Source organism: Canis lupus, chromosome 3 (assembly GCF_048164855.1).
Source record: "Canis lupus baileyi chromosome 3, mCanLup2.hap1, whole genome shotgun sequence".
In the NCBI taxonomy this organism is placed as follows: Eukaryota; Metazoa; Chordata; class Mammalia; order Carnivora; family Canidae; genus Canis; species Canis lupus.
The window spans coordinates 78,938,253-78,959,635 of record NC_132840.1 but is presented as its reverse complement, the minus strand read 5'-3'; the positions used below and the strand labels follow the sequence as shown (position 1 = coordinate 78,959,635).

The following is a 21,383-nucleotide window of genomic DNA, read 5'->3' as shown; positions in this document are numbered from 1 at the left end:
AAAAATCTCCCTCTGCTTTTACTTCATAAGCACAACTTTGATTGCATTTAGGGCCTACCTGGATAATCCAGGATACTTCCCCATCTCCAGATCCTTAATTAAGTCACATCTGCAGAGTCCTTTTTGACATATAAGGTAACATTCCCAGTATTCAGGGATTAGGAGGTAAATATCCGTGGGAGTCATTTTTCAGCCTACCACAGGCTCTTCAGGAAACAAGGATCTATGAGATTAGTTTAAAATTATATATTCTGTCTGGAATTCTTAGAGGTCTGGCTGAAGCAATAGCATGGAAAAAATGGCTCAAATTCTCTTAGTCATAAAACCACAAAATGTTACTGTAATTCTTTCCGGATACATGTCTAAATGCCCAGAGAAAGGTTATTTATTGAGTCTAACCTATTATCAAAATTTGTCAATATATAAAAATGATATCTTTGTTTCATATTCTATATCCTAAAGGTTCATTAGGGGCATTGATGGGTTCTTAGTAATTAGTACCAGTACTGGAACCAGTCATAATGATCTTACTTCTTTTTGCTCACAGAATTGTTTGATTCCTTGGATTGATTAAAAGTAGAGTCTCTTCCATTTTATTTGACCTTTTTTTTTTTTTTTAAAAAAAGATTATTTATTTATTCATGAGAGACACAGAAAGGCAGAGACATAGGCAGAGGGCCAAGCAGGCTCCCTGCAGGGAGCCTGATGCCGGACTTGATCTCAGGACCCCAGGATCATGCCCTGAGCCAAAGGCAGATAGATGCTCAACCACTGAGCCACCCAGGTGCCCCTTATTTGACCTTCTTGATTTTATTTTGGTAGTTTCTAAGACAGCAGGAGTAGGTCCTATGTGACATACTTAGCCAGCAACTCATCTCCACCACTGCTTTCATGCAGAATAATTTTGTCCAGGAAGATATCTGCATGGATGAGAAGAGAGAATATATACGAATGGCAGAAGATTAATTATTGATATGTCCTGGGCTATCTTTGAGTTGCATTGTAGAATTTATTAATTCCTACTTATAGTGCTTCATAATTTACAAAATTTTAATTTTGTGTCATATCTCATTTTATGACTTCCCTGTGAAACAGATAGGGTTATTTTACAGATGAGAAAATTAAACACAGATCACAGGCCACGACTGGAGTTGGAGTCTCTTGAATGTCAACCCAGGGCTTTTTCTACATCCTCATGATGAACAATTATTGGAATGAAATTGGGTGGGGGAATGGGTTAAATAAGTAATGGAGATTAAGGAGTGCAGTTGTTGTGATGAGCACTGGGTATTGTATGGAAGTGTTGCATTACTATACTATACTCCTGAAACTAATATCACACTGTGTGTTAACTACCTAGAATTTGAATAAAAACTTTAAAAAAATTTAACATGACTTCTGAATAAAAGGCTAGCTGAATCACAAAAAATGACCTTCTGCTTTTGGAATAGGTCTTCCTTATTTTAATGTTATAGCACTAAGAAATTTGAAAAATATTTTGCTTAAGTCCTGTTACTTTATTGATGCGAAACTGAGTGTCAGAGAGCCTCACTGACTTCCTCAGAGTAACACAGAGTACTTTTCTCAAAAGAACATTATATACACCCATGCTCAAAGGAACATTATCTAGAAGAGCCAAAAACTGGGAACAACCCAAGTTCTATCAATGAATAAATGTATAAGCAGAATATGGTATGTACATACAATGAAAAATTTTTCAGCCTTAAAAGAATGGTTTATGTATACAATGGAATATTACTCAGCTATTAGAAATGACAAATACCCACCATTTGCTTCAACGTGGATGGAACTGGAGGGTATTATGCTGAGTGAAGTAAGTCAGTCGGAGAAGGACAAACATTATATGTTCTCATTCATTTGGGGAATATAAATAACAGTGAAAGGGAATATAAGGGAAGAGAGAAGAAATGTGTGGGAAATATCAGAAAGGGAGACAGAACGTAAAGACTGCTAACTCTGGGAAACGAACTAGGGGTGGTAGAAGGGAAGGAGGGCGGGGGGTGGGAGTGAATGGGTGACGGGCACTGGGGGTTATTCTGTATGTTAGTAAATTGAACACCAATAAAAAATAAATTAAAAAAAAAAAAGAATTCTAACACTTGCTACAACCTGGATGAATCCTGAAGACACTATGCTAAGTGAAATAGGCCAAACACAAGAAGAGAAATATTGTACGATATCACTCATATGCAAGTACTTTGAGTAATCGAATCCATAGAGTCGGAAAGTAGAAAAGTGGTTGGTAGAGGCTGGGAGAGGGAGGATGGGGTATTATTTCTTAATGAACACAGAGTTTCAGATGAAGGTGATAAAAAACTCCTAGAGATGGATGGGGATGATGATCACATAACAGTGTGAATGTACTTAATGCCATTGAACCGTACACTTAAAATGGTAAATTTTGTGTCAGATAGATAGATGTACTACAATAAAAAATAAATAAATGAAATAAAGGACAAAAAGTTGAATCAATTTAGCATTAGGGAAAAATTACATTTCATTATTTTCTCCTTTTTTAAAAAAACCGACTGATGAAATAGTAGTGAAGAACCAGTAACTGCCTGCAGACTTTTGAGAATCATCGATGCAATTTCTCTGTGTTTCAGAATCCCCATTGGTAACTTGAAAACATAAAATAAGAAAGCACATTTACTACTCTTGGGAAATATAGCAATGGGAGGAGGGTGAGAAGATAATATCATTTTTGCAAAGGGTTATTAAATAGTGAGCACAGCAGTAATCTCTAGGCTCAGTAGGTCTTTAGGGACCTGCGTGTGCAGGAGAGTTAAGTATTTCTACTGATATCTGTGTGCTTAATAAACCTCAAATAAAATTTGCATCTCACTTTACCCTCTTGCTTTTAGGACTAGAGAAGCTAAGTAGGATTTGCTTCAAGATCCAGAGAGTTAGTAATACCAGTTGAATTTCGACTTTTACTTTCAGCCAATCAAATAATTCAGTCATTGACATATAAATGTGCATGTTAGACAACAGAAGAGGCTATTCTCTTTCTTGGCTATAGCACAGATCTGTGTTATGAGCAAAATAAACAATGCCTAAGAACTTCAATCTTTGTTCGGAACCAGGTAAGTGGCCAGTTTCATTTGTGGCAGTTGTACTCCATCTAATAGAAGGGTAGTTAGTGATTAGGAGCAATGCTAACCATATGCAATGTTTTGGTTTTACCAGGAGCACTTGCCCCACTATTCTTTCTACTTGGTTATGTCTTCCATTCATGTTGCCTTGTCACTTCTTCTTTATAAATTGGATCACAACCTACTGCAGAAATGATTCCCAGTCTAAGTTCATCCAGCTCTTGTGTGGAGAATGTCACTGGACTTTCCATGGGACTCTGACGGTTTTCCTTTCCTGAAGTGCTTCCTATCTATGTATTTATTCATTTTCCTTGTCTTCTTATACACCAGCCCACACAACAAGTCTCTTAGAGTTATAGATACAAAGGCAGATACAACTGCAGGTAGAGTATTAATTATTGGACAGAATATTAAACATCCCTCCCTACCCCTCATATATCTTGAAGGAGTATTCTCATGCCAGTATAAGATAGATTAAGAGCTCTTTCAGCCTGTTTAGTTAATGCTCTGTTTCCTGCTGGTTTTGGAATCACTTGCCAAAGTGCTTTACACCTTTTGAGATAAAGAGCCTTCTATTCTCCAGCTCCCTCCCAGAATGACTTAACACTTCCAATCCCTCTCAAAATTTCCAAATCTAGAGGCACAAATGTTTTAAAACCTAACCACTCCAAATGCTTAAAATATTTTCACTATCATACCAAGGTGAAAGATCTAGGATGAAGAAGAAACACATGCCTTTCTTCATGCCAAGGCAGTATATTTCTGTCTTTTCGTATTGTATTCCTTTCTATAGTGAATATATTTCTTTTTTAAAAAATTACATTTTAATTAGCCTTTTTATTTTATTTTAAAGATTTATTTATTTAAAAAAGAGAGAAAGCACAAGCAGGAGGGGGAGAGGAAGGGGGGAGAAGCAGACTCCGCACTAAGTGAGCAGCCCAACACGGGGCTCAATTTCACAACCCTGAGATCATGACCTGAACCAAAACCAAGAGTTGGTCACCCAACCAACTGCACCACCAGACAACCGTAGTGTTTTTAGATAATGAACCTTTCAATTCATTATTTTAGTTATCACAATATTTTTTTGAAGTGGGTATTATCATTCCCACTTCACAGATTGAAACACTGAGGTTTATGTTAAATGACTTGCCTCATGTTGGAAAGTGATCTACAGTGAGGTCAGCCCTTAATATAAGCCTCCTTTGATATCAAAGCTTTTTCACTGGCTTGCTGAACAGGATCTAAGTTCTTTCTTGTTAAGCTCCTAAAGGAGCTTAAAACAATTTCATTATCAAATAAATATAAATACTGAGTTAACATAGTTGAACAGATTTCTTTCTACTGCACTATTCAGAGCCTTTAATGAACATATGTTTATAGTAGACCTCCAAGAGAGGCAGATGGAAATATCTGAAAATGGAAGCACATCTATTGGGTTTCTTTTGTTCTTTTTCTTCACAAGACATTGTGAGCATTGCCTGGGAAATGTTGCCTTAGGCTATGAACAGAGTGCCACAATGTGCCCCATTAAGGGTGCTATGGAAAATGTCCTTTAAATAATTTTGAGTACACTCAGTATTCTATTAGATAGCAGGTTCTTCAAATGCCAAAAATAAATGTTTTTCTTTTATGTATTTCCTTTAAGCCACAGTCAGTGTTAGGTAAAATTATGAGATCCAGAAGTTTGCATTGGATTTCTATTAGGCTTGTTTTAAACTACTTCAGGGTGTATGCTGTCCCCATGTTCTTCACAACACATGAACCCTATGCTCCTGTTCTTTCACATCATCAAGATTTGTCCTTTCCTGGAAGTTTTGAAATCTGAACCATCTATAACATCCATCTATAACATCTCATAATGTCCAAATCTCCTTGTCTGTCTGTCTCTTAAGGCTTTGTAATAAGTTAGAAAGCAAGAGATGTTAATAATAGATTTAGTCCATCCTTTAAGGAAAAGCAGAAGAGCTTGGTGGAAAAGAACATGGAATCTGGCACAAGATTCCCTAGTTTTAATTCCTGACTTTACTCCTAAATTCTCTGCACCACAGTATTTTATCTGTAAAATAGGGATTAGAAATAGTACCTATTATTTCAAGGGTTCTTGAAAACTTAAGTAGGATAATATATGTAAAGCACTTAGAAGCAATATACAATCAACGAGGAAGAGGAAGAATAATCATTATCATCTCTGGTCTCCTTTTCTGTAGGAAGACTACCTCCTCTAGGTATTATAAATGCCCTCACAAAATTCAAACATGTATCCTCAGTAGTTGTCAATAGGAAGCCTATTTCATTCCCCTTGAAGAAATGGCAACAGAGCATTTCAGGAGAATCATTTTCTGTCTTGCTTTCTAAGCAAGCACAATCTGTTTTGCTGTTCAGTAATGACTATTAGACATCATCCTGGGCCCATTTCAGGAGTTCCTTTTGGAAATTTCCCACCAATAAGCCTTTGACCCCAAGCCTGGGCTCTTTCCCTACTTTCCTTATTGAAACATTCACATTCTTTGGCTCTCAGATGACTTTGGCTTGTTCTCACATCACCTAAGACTCTACTCTTTTTCTGACCCCCAGAGGAATTTGTGGGCCACATGTTGGCGAGAGAAGTTAATTGAGTAATATTCTGACCAGATTTTTTTTATGAAGAACAAATGCATTTAGTGAAGTACATACTATGTTCCAGGGACAATATTAGCATGGTAATATTTCTTAAGTTGGTGGATTTATTTTTCATGCTCCTAAAGAAAATAATTTAGCACTGTGATACTGGTGGTTTAACCAAGAGGACTAAAAGATATATGATGATTCTGTGCATATAATTAGGCTCTGACCATCCTGTACCTCATGTAAATCTCCTGCACATCTCTACATTCTCAAGCTACTGTTAGAACTTCATTTTCTCATCAACGTTCTCTAAATTTCACTTATAGAAATATTTTCAATCAAGACTGAAAATCTGGAATCTATAAGTTAAAAATATCAAATATATGTGGCTATTTAAAGATTGTAAAATGTATACAGCAATGATACCACAAGTGAAAACAATTCTTAAGCAATAAATCTGAAAGAAAGGATTCAGAGGACAGTTTAACTTCTGTAATAGACAATTTAAGAAGAAAGTAATAACACAATTAGCAATTTATAGATCAAATTCGAATGGCCAGTGTCCTATGAAAATCTGTTTATTTTCATTAGAAGATAAAAAAGGACAAATCAATAAATAATGATTCATCATGTAACAACAATCAACACATTGGCAAAAATGGCTAATGCATATTGCTAGTGGGGATGCAGGAAAAAGGACACTCATGTATTGCTACAGAAAGTGTATATTACTATAGTTTTCTGGAAAGCAACATTGTACTATTTATATGAAGTAAAAATTTATAATCTCTTTGACCCATAAATATCTCCCTTGGGACATTACTTCACGGTAATAAAACACTGGTATGTGTATGTACACTTTTAAATGACAATGTATTTGATAGTAGCATTTTTTAATCCAGGAAAAAGTTAACTTATCAATAAGAAGATGTAATAGTTAGTGGTATATCTACACCACTGAATATTATACCACTGTTTATGTTCATCAGTTGTTTTGAAGGAATGTTGTAAGAATTTTTTTTTAATTGAGAAGGGAAGATGCAAAAATAAATTGTGTTAATAATAGTATTCTACATTCTAAGCAAATTACAAAATGTGTATGTGTGTGCATGTGTAATATATACAAGCATAGCAAGTTAACTGGAAAGAAGTTAATTAAAGGCTCTATGAATGGAAGGGGGAAACAGGGGAAAATAAACAGTACATACTAATATAAACATAGGAAACAAAGGAAAACAAAAAGTACATACTAATATAAACACAGGACAGGGTGCTTTAGGGAGACAGGACCAGAGATAATGAAAGCTGTGATTCAGTATCTGTTTCTGGACTTTCCTTTTGCAGGTCTGGTTTTGTTTAGACAGAGAGTAAAGATCCACTTTAATATACTTCTTCTTTTCCAATTCCACAGAGATCTCTAAAGAAGAATGGTTGCAGGAAATCATTCTGCAGCATCCGAGTTTGTGTTAGTGGGTCTAACACAGCAGCCAGAGCTCCAGCAGCCTCTCTTCCTCCTGTTCCTGGGAATCTATATCCTGACGGTGGTGGGGAACTTGGGCTTGATTCTCCTGATTACCCTGAGCCCTTCCCTTCACACCCCCATGTACTACTTCCTCAGCAGCTTATCATTCATCGATCTCTGCTATTCCTCTGTCATTACCCCCAAAATGCTGGTGAACTTCTTAGGGAGGAAGAATATGATCCTTTATTCTGAGTGCATGACACAGCTCTTTTTCTTCGTGGTCTTTGTAGTGGCTGAGGGTTACCTCCTGACCGTGATGGCATACGATCGCTACGTTGCCATCTGTAGCCCCCTACTTTACAGTGTGGTCATGTCCCCCCGAGTGTGCTCACTGCTGGTGCTGGTTGCCTTCAGCCTGGGCTTTCTCTCCGCCGTGGCCCATACAAGTGCCATGATGCAACTGTCTTTCTGCAGATCCCACATCATCAACCATTACTTCTGTGATGTTCTTCCTCTCCTCAATCTCTCCTGCTCCGATACACACCTCAATGAGCTTCTGCTTTTTATCATTGCGGGATTTAACACCTTGGTACCCACTCTGGCCGTCTGCATTTCCTATGCCTTCATCTTCTACAGCATCCTTCGAATCCGATCCTCAGAGGGCCGGTCCAAGGCATTTGGTACTTGCAGCTCTCATCTCATGGCTGTGGGGATCTTCTTTGGGTCTATCACATTCATGTATTTCAAGCCCCCTTCCAGTAATTCCCTGGAACAAGAGAAGGTGTCCTCAGTGTTCTACACCACAGTGATCCCCATGCTGAACCCTTTAATATACAGTCTGAGAAACAAGGATGTCAAGAAAGCATTGAGGAAGGTTTTGGTGAAGAAATGAGTCTTGCTTTTGGAGATTTATAGGTGGGAGAAATTAAGGTTTCAACAAAGTATGTCCTTTTTTGTTCATTTTTCCTTGTTAGCCTGTCATGATATGTATACTATCTGGACTTTTAAAATACTTCTCCATCTGTAATTGATTCCATTTTCTCAATGAAATGAAAAGGAGTTTGGTAAAGCAAGTTTTAGTGTTCTTATTTTGGGGCAGGAAAACTGAGGTTTAGACAGTTTTATTTTTTCCTAACTTACTGTGGTAGAAGAGGAATGAGAATTCTTATTTTCTCCAGTGTTAGTCTTCCCCACCCCCCCAACATCCTGTGTTTGCTTTATGGAATACCTGCTGTGTAGGTGGTGCTCAGTTGTTCCCTGACAAGAATGCTAATAGATATGTAACTTGATCCCAGATCTCCATTAATTCTTGAGGGAATGAGACAAATAGGCAAAAGAAAGAAAGAAAGAAGTTTGTAAAAACAGTTATGGAACAAGAATGGCAATTCTAGTCAGTAAGTCTCACTCAAAATACTCTTACTTTTTTTTAATTCAGCATATTCAGAATCTCTTCATTTCTGTTCCATTTCTTTGTTCTCTCTCTCTCTCTTTCTTTCATGATACAATGGTTCTGTACTAAGGGACCTCTGGGCAGATAGTTTCAGGGCTGTGTGGGGTTTCCACTACCTGTTGCAATAAAGTTTGTGAAACGTGCCCCACAGAGAGGGTAACCCCCACATTTGTTTCAGTTGGAGATTGTTCTCAGTGGATTCCTGAACTGAACTGTGATGTTTCTGAGCTTGTGCCCTCACTGCACAAGTAAGTACCACACACTCTAGATGATGTCTTTCCTGGATTTCCATACATTTTAGGTCTCATGTGTTCTGTTTGTTTGTTGTTTGGAGGGGAGGCTATAATGAAACATGCCTCTGATGCTTTGCAGTCCTCACTTGCTTTCCTCTACCTCTAAGGAATGTTCTGTGGAATTTCTAGAATTTTAACTTCCATCTCATGTTGCTTCTCCTCACTCACTGTTACATGTTTAACCAGCAGTTGAAATTAGCTGCCTTTCTCCCTTTACTTTTTTTTTTTTTTTTTTTTTTTGCCTTTGCCAAAAAAAATCTCTAGATTTCATCTTGGGAAATCATTCTACCTGAGAAATGTGAAATCAGTAGGTCTAGATCTGCCCAAATTTCACTGCCAAATTCTAACAAAGCTTATTTATCTTCAGCTTCCTCCTCTTGACCATCCCCACCAAGAATACACCTTCCCACTGGTTTGTTTAATGAGATCCTGAACTTTACCATGGTCTTGGCCACCTGTTCCTTAATATGTCTTCTCTTCCCTATGCCTTGCTCCATATATTTCTTTCATGATTTCTCAGGATCCAGGTAATGTCTGTGTCTACTCAGACATTGCCACCCTTTAAGATTTTTCTGTCTTTAAAGCAAACATGTACTATTTACTGCTTTTTAGTGGTTTTGATATTGCAGTGAATAGTTTCCTGGATTCAGGTTCTTGGCCTTCAAATTATTTTCTACCGCATAGATTGCTTTATTTATTTATTTATTTATTTATTTATTTATTTATTTATGTATTTATTTATTTATTTTTAAAGATTTTATTTATTTATTCATGGGAGACAGACAGGAGAGAGAGAGGCAAAGACATAGGCAGAGAGAGAAACAGACTCCATGCAGGGAGCCTGATGTGGGACTCGATCCCAGGACTCCAGGATCATACCCTGGGCTGGAGGCAGGCATTTAACCACTGAGCCACCCAGGCGTCCTATCTACCACAAAGATTTAGAATCCCTTCCCTATCCTTCCCTCCTGTCCCCTTGCTCTATTTATCTCCCTCTATTATTCTAGTTTAATTAAATGTTTTACTTTATTTCTTTTTTATAGTATTTCTGTTATGCAGAAGCAACCTTTACAAATAATTCAATTTCCTCTGCAGACTTGATTCCTATAAGTAGAATCTTTCATCCAGATCTTTAGAATACCTTCTTCTTCTTCTTTTTTTTTTTTTTTTAAGATTTTATTTATTCATTCATGAGAGAGAGAGGCAGAGACACAGGCAGAGGGAAAGCAGGCTCCATGCAGAAGCCCAACATGGGACCGGATTCCAGGACTCCAGGACCACGCCCCGGGCCGAAGGCAGGGCTAAACCGATGAGCCACCCAGGATCCCTAGGCTACCTCCTTAGTCTTTAGGTTTGCAATAATTTCACTGAGCTGTTTTTCTTTCTCAATATAAGATACAATATCCTTTTTATGGTAAGATCCCAGCCCATTTTTATTGGTTTATTAATGAAATCTACCATCCTAAAGGAAAGCTCTTGATTAGAGACAAGAAGCTAAAGCCCTGGTCAGAACTTTTGTATTTAAGAAGTTTAGGGACAAGTTGAGCCCATTCAGTGGAAGCTGACTCTTGAGCCTATGCATAAGCCACAAGAATTCAAGGTTAGGTCCTCCACAGTGCCATGTCTGGATCACAAAGGCAAATTGAGGCGACATAAAAGAGTGATACAATTTAAAGCAGCCTAACAACCCTGTCATACTAATCTTGGAACTATTTCTTGAAGACATGGCTTCAAGATAGAGTGAAACCAACAATTAATTGTCCAATAAAAGTTTATATGAAAAGATTCTCTTCTCCCTATAATGAAATAATTACCTGTCTGGGAAAAAGCTTCCTCTGTATGTCCAAGTTGAAGCTGCAGCAGTATTTGCTTGTGCAATTGGTGAAATTGGCTTAATTTACCAACCTACATTTGACAAGGACCATAGGACACAGGGCTTTGTGGAGGCTTGCTTAACTCACAGTTTTCAAGGGACTTTTCCTCTGTCTTTGCTTAAGGCTCAGCACTCGCAGTGTGGCCTCTGGAGAAGTGAATGGACACCTGCAGAAAATTATTCATTCACCTTTGAACAAACCTGCTGCATATTGCACCTATGAAGGTTAGGATTCCCCCTTGTGAGGGCTTTAGACTCATAACCATTTGCTGGGATCTTATTAAAGTTATGCACAAACTATAAACTATAAAATATTGCAAAATATGTGTGACTTCATGCCACTGAATCAAAATCCCCTCTATCAAAACCCCAGAACTCCTATGTGCACTTTTGCTCCTAAATCTACTTCTCCTGTTAGCTTCTTTATAACCATGACCCAATATACAAAATACAGTAGTTTGAGAAAGTAAAATATATAGCGCTTGTTCTGCATTAATAGAAAAGGTAAATAAGCAATCTGTTGAGTGAAGATCGAAATATCTTTATTTTTTTCAAAATATCTTTATTACATCTTTATTAGTAGTAAAGATATATTTTGGGGCAGATGAATTTTTCAAAACTAAGCTCTAGAATTTGGCAAACTTATTTCCTAATCATAGAAAGGACAGGATTTCTGCAAGTCTCCACAAAGAGGTTGAATTGCATGGGAAAGAGTAACCAAGAATATATTCTTTTTGAAAGTATGCTAATTTTCAAAAAGAAAGAAATCATTTCTTTTCTGAAACTCAGCAGTCAGATAAGTCAATGTACCTCCCTAGGAGGAGTGACTTAGGGTGTGAAACGGATCTGGAGTGTTAGAGTAATAGATATTCCCTCCTCTGGATGAGAATATCAAGAATGAAGGAAGGGTGTCTCATTCCCTTTTCATGGACTTCTAGAATTTAGAAAAACACATTCCAATCAATTCAGGAAAAGAAAAAGGCAAGTCTGTGCTGAATAAAAATAGAATAAAGACAGATAGAAGATTCAAAATTAAGTTATGACAAAAATTCTAAGTCTTATAAAAAATGACAGAAGACCATCTTTATGGTTAAAAACATTTAGAGGGAACATTCCTCGACATCTTAAAAGCCATCTATGAAAAGCCCACAGCAAATATTCATAAACTTATTAGGATTATTGTTTCCTCCAGAAGGAAAGGTCAGAACCAATAGAAATGAACAAAAGGATTTTAGCTGACCAAAATAAAAATATATAAAATCTTCTTATAAATTCATACAAAAAAATTCATATTCCATAGGAAAGTAGACAAAAATTATTCAGTGAACAAATATAAAAAATATGAATCCAAATTAGAACATTAAATTTGTCCAACTCTATTAGTAGTAATAAAAGTTCAAATAAAACAAAATAATATGCATATTTAAATATCTATATTACTTTATATCAGATAGTTGATAGTATATATTAAATATATTGAATTGTAAATTCTTTGTGAGCTTTTACCACATTATTGAATTCTTAGGCATGTATGCTTAAAAAATAAAAGTCATATTGGCAAAGACAGAGCTACAATGATATTTATTGCTGTACTATTGATAATTGTAAAAATGAATTAAATGACGCTCAGATATAAGCTGAAATAAAACATAGTATAAATATACAATAGAAAAAGCAGTCAAAAATAATACTTGGGATCATATCCAATGTATATTGAAATTTAAAAAGACATGCATGGCAAATGGCATGCACATACATGACTCACTGGGATAAAAAAATTCTCTAACGCATTAACAATCTTTCTTTTCCTTTTCCAACTACAATAATCATATAGCATACAAATGAATAAGGATAATATTTTAAGGATGATTCCAAAGTCATTTTGGTGTGTGTCTGTTTTGAGTGCAGGGGTACTGGAGGAGTCTCTCTTCTCCTCTAAGCATTTTTGGACATTCTTCCACTGTATCTCATGAATTTTTATATGTGTATATACACAAAATGCACTAAGAATACAAATCCTTGAATTTTTAATTATGTTTATACCTATTTAGTGACTATCCAGATAAAGATATGAATAGACTATTAGCCTCACACCTAAAGGCTTCCTCATACTTTTTCCCAGTCGTATCCACTTCCTTCCAAGAGGCAGCACTAGCACAACTAAGTAGTTTTGCCTTATTTTGAACTTCATATGAAGAATCATACCATGTATATTCTTCTGTATCTAGCTTATATTACTCAAGAATTTTTCTAGAAGACTTATCCATGTTAGAAAAAAATGAGTGGGAAATATCAGAAAGGGAGACAGAACATGAGAGACTCCTAACTCTGGGAAACGAACTAGGGGTGGTGGAAGGGGAGGTGGGTGGGGGGTGGGGGTGACTGGGTGATGGGCACTGAGGGGGGCATTTGATGGGATGAGCACTGGATGTTATTCTATATGTTGGGAAATTTAACACCAATAAAAAATAAATTTATAAATAAAAAAAAGACTTGTGCATGTTGTGGTATGTTTCTGTAGTCTCCATTTGTATGAATAAAATATATTTTATCCATTCTCCTATGTGAGGGACATTCAGAAATATGTTCCCTTTGGAGCTATTATGATTAATGCTTCTATCAATATACTTTTACTTGTCTTTTGGTTGCTATATATCCTCATTCCTCTTGGGTATATAGCCACTCCTCGGCATATACCTACTGAGCTGTATAATAGGTTATTTAGCTTTAGACAATATTTACATTTAGAAAACAGGGCCAAACTGTTTCCCAAGGTGGTTGATAATGCCAGAGTGCCATCAGCAATGTATGTGAGTTCCCACTACTCTGGATCCTTGTCAACATATAGTATTGTGAGTTTTTTTCACTTTTAATCTTTTTGGTGAACATGTCATAGTATCTCATTATATGCAGTTCCCTAATGTCCAATTATGTTGAAAATGTCACCATATATTACTTGGCTACTTGCCTATGTCTTTTTCATTGTAAAGTATTTTGTCCAGAACTTGGGGGTAGCTGAGGTAATGATACCTGCTTATATTTGAATCTCTCCGTTTGCCTTCCTCAAAGCTATATAGATCAACTAGTGGAACAAGTAAAACCACATAAACACCTCTCCTTCAGCACAGCTAGGTGATAGAGAGCACTACCAACTTCAAATTATCTGTAAGTAGAAAAAAATGACACTAGAAACAAGCAAAGGTATTGGTCCCTGAGAATTAAGTCTATCTTACATACAAAAAATACTGAAAAAGTAGACCTAGTAGACCAGAACATTAACTAGAGGAAAAAAAATCTAAAAAGTAGGCATAGTATACAAGATGTAATCTTAGAGAAGCAACACTTGCAAGGGAGAAGAGGATTAAATGAGGGAAGAGGTAGCTTCTCAGGGTCATGGGATCAAGCCCCTTGTGAGGTTCTGCACTCAGCATGGAGTCTGCTTGTCCCTCTCCCTTTGCTCCTCCCACGGTTTGCTCTCTCTCTCTCTCTCTCTCTCTCTCTTTCGCTCTCTCTCTCTCAAATAAATAATAAAAGTCTTCTATTTTTTTTTTAAGAATGTTGGAGAACAGGAAGGTGTAAGAGATGATGATGTTAGCTATTGCCAACAGATTGAATTCACCTAGAGATATTGTGAGGAGATTTTTTGCTTGGCAAGAGCAAAAATACAAAGAAAAAGAAAGCTATATCATACAACCAGAATAGGAGATACATCCTTTTGCTCCCATACAAAACTTCCCAGGAGTCTGGGGGTCACAACTTAGCGGTGAAAAAGATCTAGGAATGACAAATTCCAGAGAAAAAAATACATGGGAGATTGGAGCTTGGAACTGAAAGAGACTATAGGATCATATATTAAAGTTTCACACTACAGTGACCCCATATATCCCTAGAAATGAGAGGAGGAGAAGCCACTTGGGTTCTGGTTGATCTATTCATCCTTCAAGGACAAACTCAGTTACGCTGGAATAATTGCACCTGGTCATTTGCTTCAGGTAGTAGGGAATATGAAACCAGAAAAAGAAAAATCATACGATGGGGGCACCCGGGTAGCTCAGTTAGTTAAGCAGACTCCTCACTGAGCAGGAAGCCTGAACCAGGTCCTTGATCCTAGGACCCTGAAATCATGACCTGAGCCAAAGGCAGATGCTTAACCCACTGAGCCATCCAGGCAACCCAGAATAACCTAATTTTAAATGGAAGAAATTGCTTAGCTTTTGATTATTATAACCTATATGATATTGTATCTGTGGTGTTATGGGAGTTTCATGTCTCTGCTGAACAAGGTACCTGCTGTCTCCTTAGAAAGAGAGGAGGTGGGGCATTTGAGCATCTGCCTTTGGCTCAGGTTGTGGTCCTGGGATCGAGTCCCTCATCGGGCTCCCCACAGGGAGCCTGCTTCTCCCTCTGCCTTTGTCTCTGCCTCTCCCAGTGTCTCTCATGAATAAATAAATAAAATCTTTGGAAAAAAAAAAGAAGAGGTGTTCATGGATATGTGCAGTAGTCCTTGACAAAAAAATAATGGTTTCATTTATTTTGTTCACTTTTCTTATTTTCCTTCCTTCCTTTATTTTCTTTGCAATGGCTGAAGGTGCTATGTGGTATCTTTTCATTTGCTCATTCCCAATGTAGTCAGTTCTGTATATCTCTGGTATATATAGTGTGTGAATTCACATGGAATCCTCTTCCAGATCATCTGAGAGCTGTTCATTCTCTTCTTTGAGGTATAATTTAAGGACTTGTTATGTTTTTAACCACTTTTCTTTAACTTGGGAGTGTGGGGCAGATGGAGGAGAGAATTTTGTGTGTACCTCATATTTGATGAACAGGGTCTTGTGCTTTTTCCTGGGATTTTGTTTTATGTGTTGAGTCAAAATTCACTCCACCTACTCAAGAGAGGAAGTTATGCCCATTTGGGTAGTCTTAGAATTCAGCTCACTGCTAGAATTGGGTATGAAGCTCTGGAGACTTTGCTTCTATTAGAAAAGCACTTCTTAAATTGGAGTTTATGGGTCTGGAAACTTGGATAGAAAGTTTATTGTCTCTAATCTCTAAATTAAAATTTAACATTACCTTCAAGTCAGAATCTTAGTAACTGATCATGTTGAAATATGTAATAATCTATGACTTTCTTATCAACAGAATCACATATATTTTCCTAACATATAAAGTTGTACATATGTCAAAAAGGTTCTTAGGGTATAATGGAGTTCATCATGAACATTTATAACCATCACTACTTCAAATTATAGTAATTATTAGATCTGCTACTAGATCCTGTGACTTAATTCACTGATAAATCACAAATTTATTTTAACTATTTTGATTTCAATAGTTTATTATAATGTTAAGTCATATGCATTTTATGCAGTTAGAAACATTATTCTAAGAAAGAATCTAATTCTTCATCTGGCCACCTAAATGATCTCTGATCCAAAAAAGGGGATTAGGAGCATTTACATTCTAGAGAGTCAGCACTGGTTGTATGTAATATCTCTTCTTAATCTCTTCCACATTTGTAATATCTTCCTAATGGTGATTTGTAGTCTCAGTCATAAAAGGAAGGGGAATATAGATTTGTCCTCAGCCTCAGTCTGTTTACCTCTAAAATGATGGCATTAGTAAGAATTCCCACAATTTTGTAAATACAAATTTTTATCACTACCATATTTTGATGTTAATTTCTTGGATTATTTTTTTTGTTTTATTTTATACATTTATTGTATTTTCCTTTTTGTACTTAGATCAGTAATTCTGTAATTTGTGTTTATTTGTCATCCTTACTGGTAAATCAGGTTCACATTCTTGTTTCTTTCTTTCAGTAGTATGTAAATGGACACTAGAGAACTTGTTGGGGTGAGAAGGGATGAGGAGTTCTATGAGAGAGTGAATATGCAGAGTTGGGAAAACACAAATAGAAATAAAACTTAGGAGAAGAGAAAATGGAGAGGGAAAGAATAACCTTTCTGAGTTTTAAATTTTATCACTAAGAAAGTGGTAAATTGGATTAGATATACCTCACTACCATTAGAGATCTGCATTATTTTTCTGGGATTTTCTGTATTTTGACAATATCCAGCTTATTTAACATACTAGGTAGGAAATTCTAAGGTGTTTAGGCATAAAGTAGGCCTAGAAAACTTCATGTCCTTTATTTTCATATAATCTAAGTGAAGAAAATTACTTTATAAGAATTCCTTCAGTTCTTATTCCTTCAGGAATAACCAAGACTACATAAGAGTTTCCATCGATGACACTCACCAATTCAATCATTAGTATGGTCATTGCAATCTTATGAGTTTCTAATTATATAAATTCTTTTGGATTTATTAATTGATATTTCTGTGAAGGCCTTTCCCTTTTCTACTACTTTTCATTTTAATTGTCATTATTGTTTTTGTATCAGTAAGGACTTGTAGATTTTCATAAACTACCCATTCTGATGTTCAAGATGTCCTAAATTTGTCCAGAAGAAGGTCTTTCTGTTTGACACATTTTTGTAAATTTAGGGAACTTATTTATTCTGTGGAATACTAAAATATTCTAGGCTTATCCTGAATTTTAGGTACCCTCACCCTGGAATCTGCCATTTCTCCATGAAGTCCTGGTTTCTGTCAGTGGAGTGTGATAGAAACCAAATTATTATAGGATAATAGGCATGAACTTTGTTACTTGGATTTCATTGCTTCTAGGCCCATTTGATGGAAAGAATAAGAATAATCTATTAATCAGATCATGTCATTCTTCTGTTCAAACCCTTCCATGGCTTCCTTCCCACTTCACATAGAGAAACAGTTAGACCTTTCAAACTTGCCTTAAGGACTGGCAGGTTTTGCCTCCTTCCCTTACCATTCCCCTGATACCACCTCTCATGCCTCTGCCCCTTCACCCTCCTTAAACAGTGGTCTTTAAACTACAGTTCCTTAACAGTGCCCATACATGCTCTTCTTTCAGAGATTATATTTGACGTTCGCTTTGCCTTAACTTTTTTTCTCATGGTCATATAGCTTGATTTCCTACTTCCTTCAGGTTTCCGGTAAATATTAGATTTCTCAGAGTCTGACCTCCATGTATTAAAGGGCAAGCCTCTCCTCCCTCCAGTCCCAACACCCTCCTCTGCTTTAGTTTATTCCAAAGCACTGATCATTATTGGATATAGTATGTATTTTCTTGTCCACTGGTTTATGGGAGCAAAATACTCCTAATGAAGAGAGAATTTTTTTGTCTGTCACAAAGTTTCCCAGCAAATACTATTGATGGACTTACTAAATGAATGAATTTTAATGGTATATTGAGGCTCAGGGATTATTCTGAATGATGGGAGAATAAATAGTGAATAATAAGGGAGTTATCCAAAGGGAAGTCATCTTGAGATCCAACAGAAAGGAGTCAAGGTATGCAGTAAATTGGAAAGATAATATGTAGATTAAAATTATAGTGAAAACTAAAAATGAGAAATCATTTTGTCCCTTTCTGCCATCCCCCACCCAACTGTCACCCCATTTGACACCTCCATAGGACAGATATTATTTTTGATGATTCTAACAACAGCTAGAAGTCATATGAAAATACTACTTCTTGTTTCCTAGCGACTAAATTCCCTTCAAATTCTATTAAAGAAATGTCCGTTGCTTATACAACTCTCTTGAGTATTAAAATGTATAAACTGAGGGGATTTACACATTCAACCATTATTAGACAATACAACTTTAAAATAAGTTTGATTAGGAGATTTCAGTTTAGAAGGACAATTTACAGAAAGGAAGGTTTCTGTTGTATATATGTTTAGAGGGTGCAAAAGTGTAGGGTAGAAGTCTGTTTCTTGAATGGCTTGACTAGACATAGTAAAAGAACACTGGGTGTTGGGAGTAGGTAGGGGCACCTAAAGAAGAAATGAGGGTCACCAAAACCAAATCCTTCAGATATTTTACTTTAAGATGGCCCATGTTTCTAAACTAATTGGTTCCTCTTAAAAACAAGAAGAAATAAAACTTCAGATAAGATCTATGTTCAAAGCTGCCATTTCTTTTCGATTAAAAGTGCTGTTTCCTATGAAGACTGAGAAAGTAACCCATTATTTAGGACTTTTTTAAGGGATTCCTTGACATCCTTGTTCCTAAGGCTATAGATAAGGGGGTTAAGCATGGGAATCACTGTGGTATAAAACACAGAAGCCACCTTCTCCTGTATTATGTTGCTGGAAGATGGTTTAAAATACATGAAGATGATGGAGCCATAGAAGACCCCAACAGCTGCAAGGTGGGAACTGCAGGTACTGAAAGCTTTGGACCTGCCTTCAGCTGAGTGGATGCATAAGATGCTGGAAAGAATGAAGGCATAAGAGATAAAGATGGCTAAAGCACATGCAAATACATTGAATCCAACCAAAATCATTACCAAGAGTTCCTTGGTGGAGTCTCTTGAACAAGATATATTCAGAAGAGGAAGGATGTCACAGAAGTAATGGTGGATGATATTAGTTCCACAGAAGGATCGACTAGATATGTAGCTGGTGTGGACTAAGGCTCCAATGGCGCCCACTGTATACACACTGGTGACCAGTAGAAAACAGATTCTGTTGGACATGGTGACATTATAGAGCAAGGGGTTACAGATAGCAACATAACGATCATATGCCATTGCTGTCAGCATGTAGGAGTCATCAATACCAAAGAAGCAGAAGAAAAAGAGTTGAGCCATGCACTCAGGAAAGGAGGTGAGATTCTTTTCTGAAACAAAGTTCACCAACAGCTTGGGAATTATGACAGTGGAGTAGCAGAGATCTATGAAGGACAGATTACTGAGAAAATAATACATGGGCATATGAAGCTGAGAACTGATTCTGATTAAAAAGATCAAGCCCATATTTCCCATGATGCAGACCATATAGATAAGTAGAAACAGGACAAAGAGAGGGAGCTGGAGTCCAGGCTGGTCTGTTAACCCCTCAAGGATAAACTCAGTAACTGAAGAATGATTTTCTGTATCCATTCTCCCACTTATGATAGACTGAGGGATTCAGGGTAGAGGTTCTTAATAGACAAACATTGCCATCTGATAGAATTTAGTGATCCAAGATCTGATGAATGAGATAATTTCTAAGTGACACAGAATTTCCAGAAACCAAGAGACTAAAACCTACTGTTAGTTGAAGCCTTTTTCAAGATGTTGATTGTTCATTTGGCTTCAGTTTTCATTTCATTCCATTTCATTACTCCCACTTTTAGACTCTCCAATAAATGTAAACTAACTCTTGTGTTATTCAGTCACCTTTAGAGAAATGCTTTAGAGATGCCACAGACTTTGCTGGTCTTCAGTCTGCAGCAATCTGTGCTCTCTTCAGATGTCTTGGAGCTTAACCTTTCCCTTGCTGGCATCCCTTGGATTTCCCCTTTGTGGCTTTGGCATCTTCAGTTTGCTCATTCAGTCTTGGACCCCAGTCTCACAAAGCTTTGGTTTCCTCCAAGCTTTCCATCTTCCCTCTGAGTTGCCGGTTTTGACTTTTCTTTTTGCTACTCATGTTATTAATCAGATAGGAGAGGAATGAAGGCATGTTGGAGATGGCAGGAACAGGGCAGTGCTAGAAGGGAAGCTGTTATGATGGGCTGGAGGAAGAGGAGAAGGAAGAGTGGTAACAGCAGGAGTTGCTTGCATTTACTGAGTCCCTATCATGTGCCAGCCACAATGTTAAGAACATTTTATTTATGATCTCATTTACACTTTATAACAATTTCATGAAATAGATATGGTTATTATATCCATTTTGTAGATTAACGGAGAGACAAAGAAGTTAAATAAATACATGTCCTAAGTCACCAAACATGAATGCAATGTTATTTTACTATTGTACAAATGAGTTTATGCAAATATTCCAAGCTTACACAGTTAGTAAGTGTTGAAGTCAGAACTCCTATCTCTGTCTGTTTTACTACAAATAAAACAATGTCCCCTATGAATCATTTTTTTTCTGACATTTTTGTAACTTCCATGCAGCTTTGTTATTCTTATTTTATTATTATTATTACTGTTAAATCCCTTACTCTGATATTTTCCTCTAAAGAGAAAATTAGAGCAATATGCTGTAGTTTTTGATAAGCATTTAAAGGATATTATCCTCATGTGTAAGTAAGATGATCTTGCTCCTTCAATAGCTTTAAGTTGGAAAACAGAAAGGAAAGATTTGCATGTGCACACTTACACACACACAAACACACATGTTATTCTGTGTTTAAACAAGTCCCATTATCCAATTCCTAAAAGTATGAACTTGTTAGATAATAACCGCAACCGTGTGACCATGCAAATCCTTCCATTTAGCTTTTCAATAGGCCTCCAGTTACAAAGGGTGGAATGAACCAGGGCCAAGGATACTAAAGCTCCATGAGGGCCACAAAACATAGTAGCAAGTACATAAAAATATAAAAGCCCTTTCTAGGTTCCTTGGATGTTATGGGAGCAACTTTTTCTTTACCATTTCCAAAACCAAACCAAAATGTTGCTCTGTCTGGTCAAATCAGATTTATCAGTGTTTCACTGATAAATTATAGACCACTTAATGTTTATCTGTAATTTTGCTCTTATTCCT

General features: G+C 36.7%; 2 protein-coding genes across 2 annotated transcripts; one reads left to right on the top strand and one right to left on the bottom strand.

The window, feature by feature from the left end:
* Nucleotides 1–7,144: 7,144 nt before the first annotated feature.
* LOC140625460 (olfactory receptor 8D1) lies at nt 7,145–8,077 on the top strand. Its single transcript, XM_072812740.1, has one exon. The coding sequence runs from the start codon at nt 7,151–7,153 to the stop codon at nt 8,075–8,077; it is 927 nt and encodes a 308-aa protein (XP_072668841.1). The 5' UTR covers nt 7,145–7,150.
* A 10,770-nt stretch (nt 8,078–18,847) lies between these two features.
* LOC140626058 (olfactory receptor 8D1-like) lies at nt 18,848–19,801 on the bottom strand. The gene has a single exon (XM_072813682.1). It carries the CDS (start codon nt 19,787–19,789, stop codon nt 18,848–18,850), a length of 942 nt encoding a protein of 313 aa, XP_072669783.1. The 5' UTR covers nt 19,790–19,801.
* Nucleotides 19,802–21,383: the final 1,582 nt, after the last annotated feature.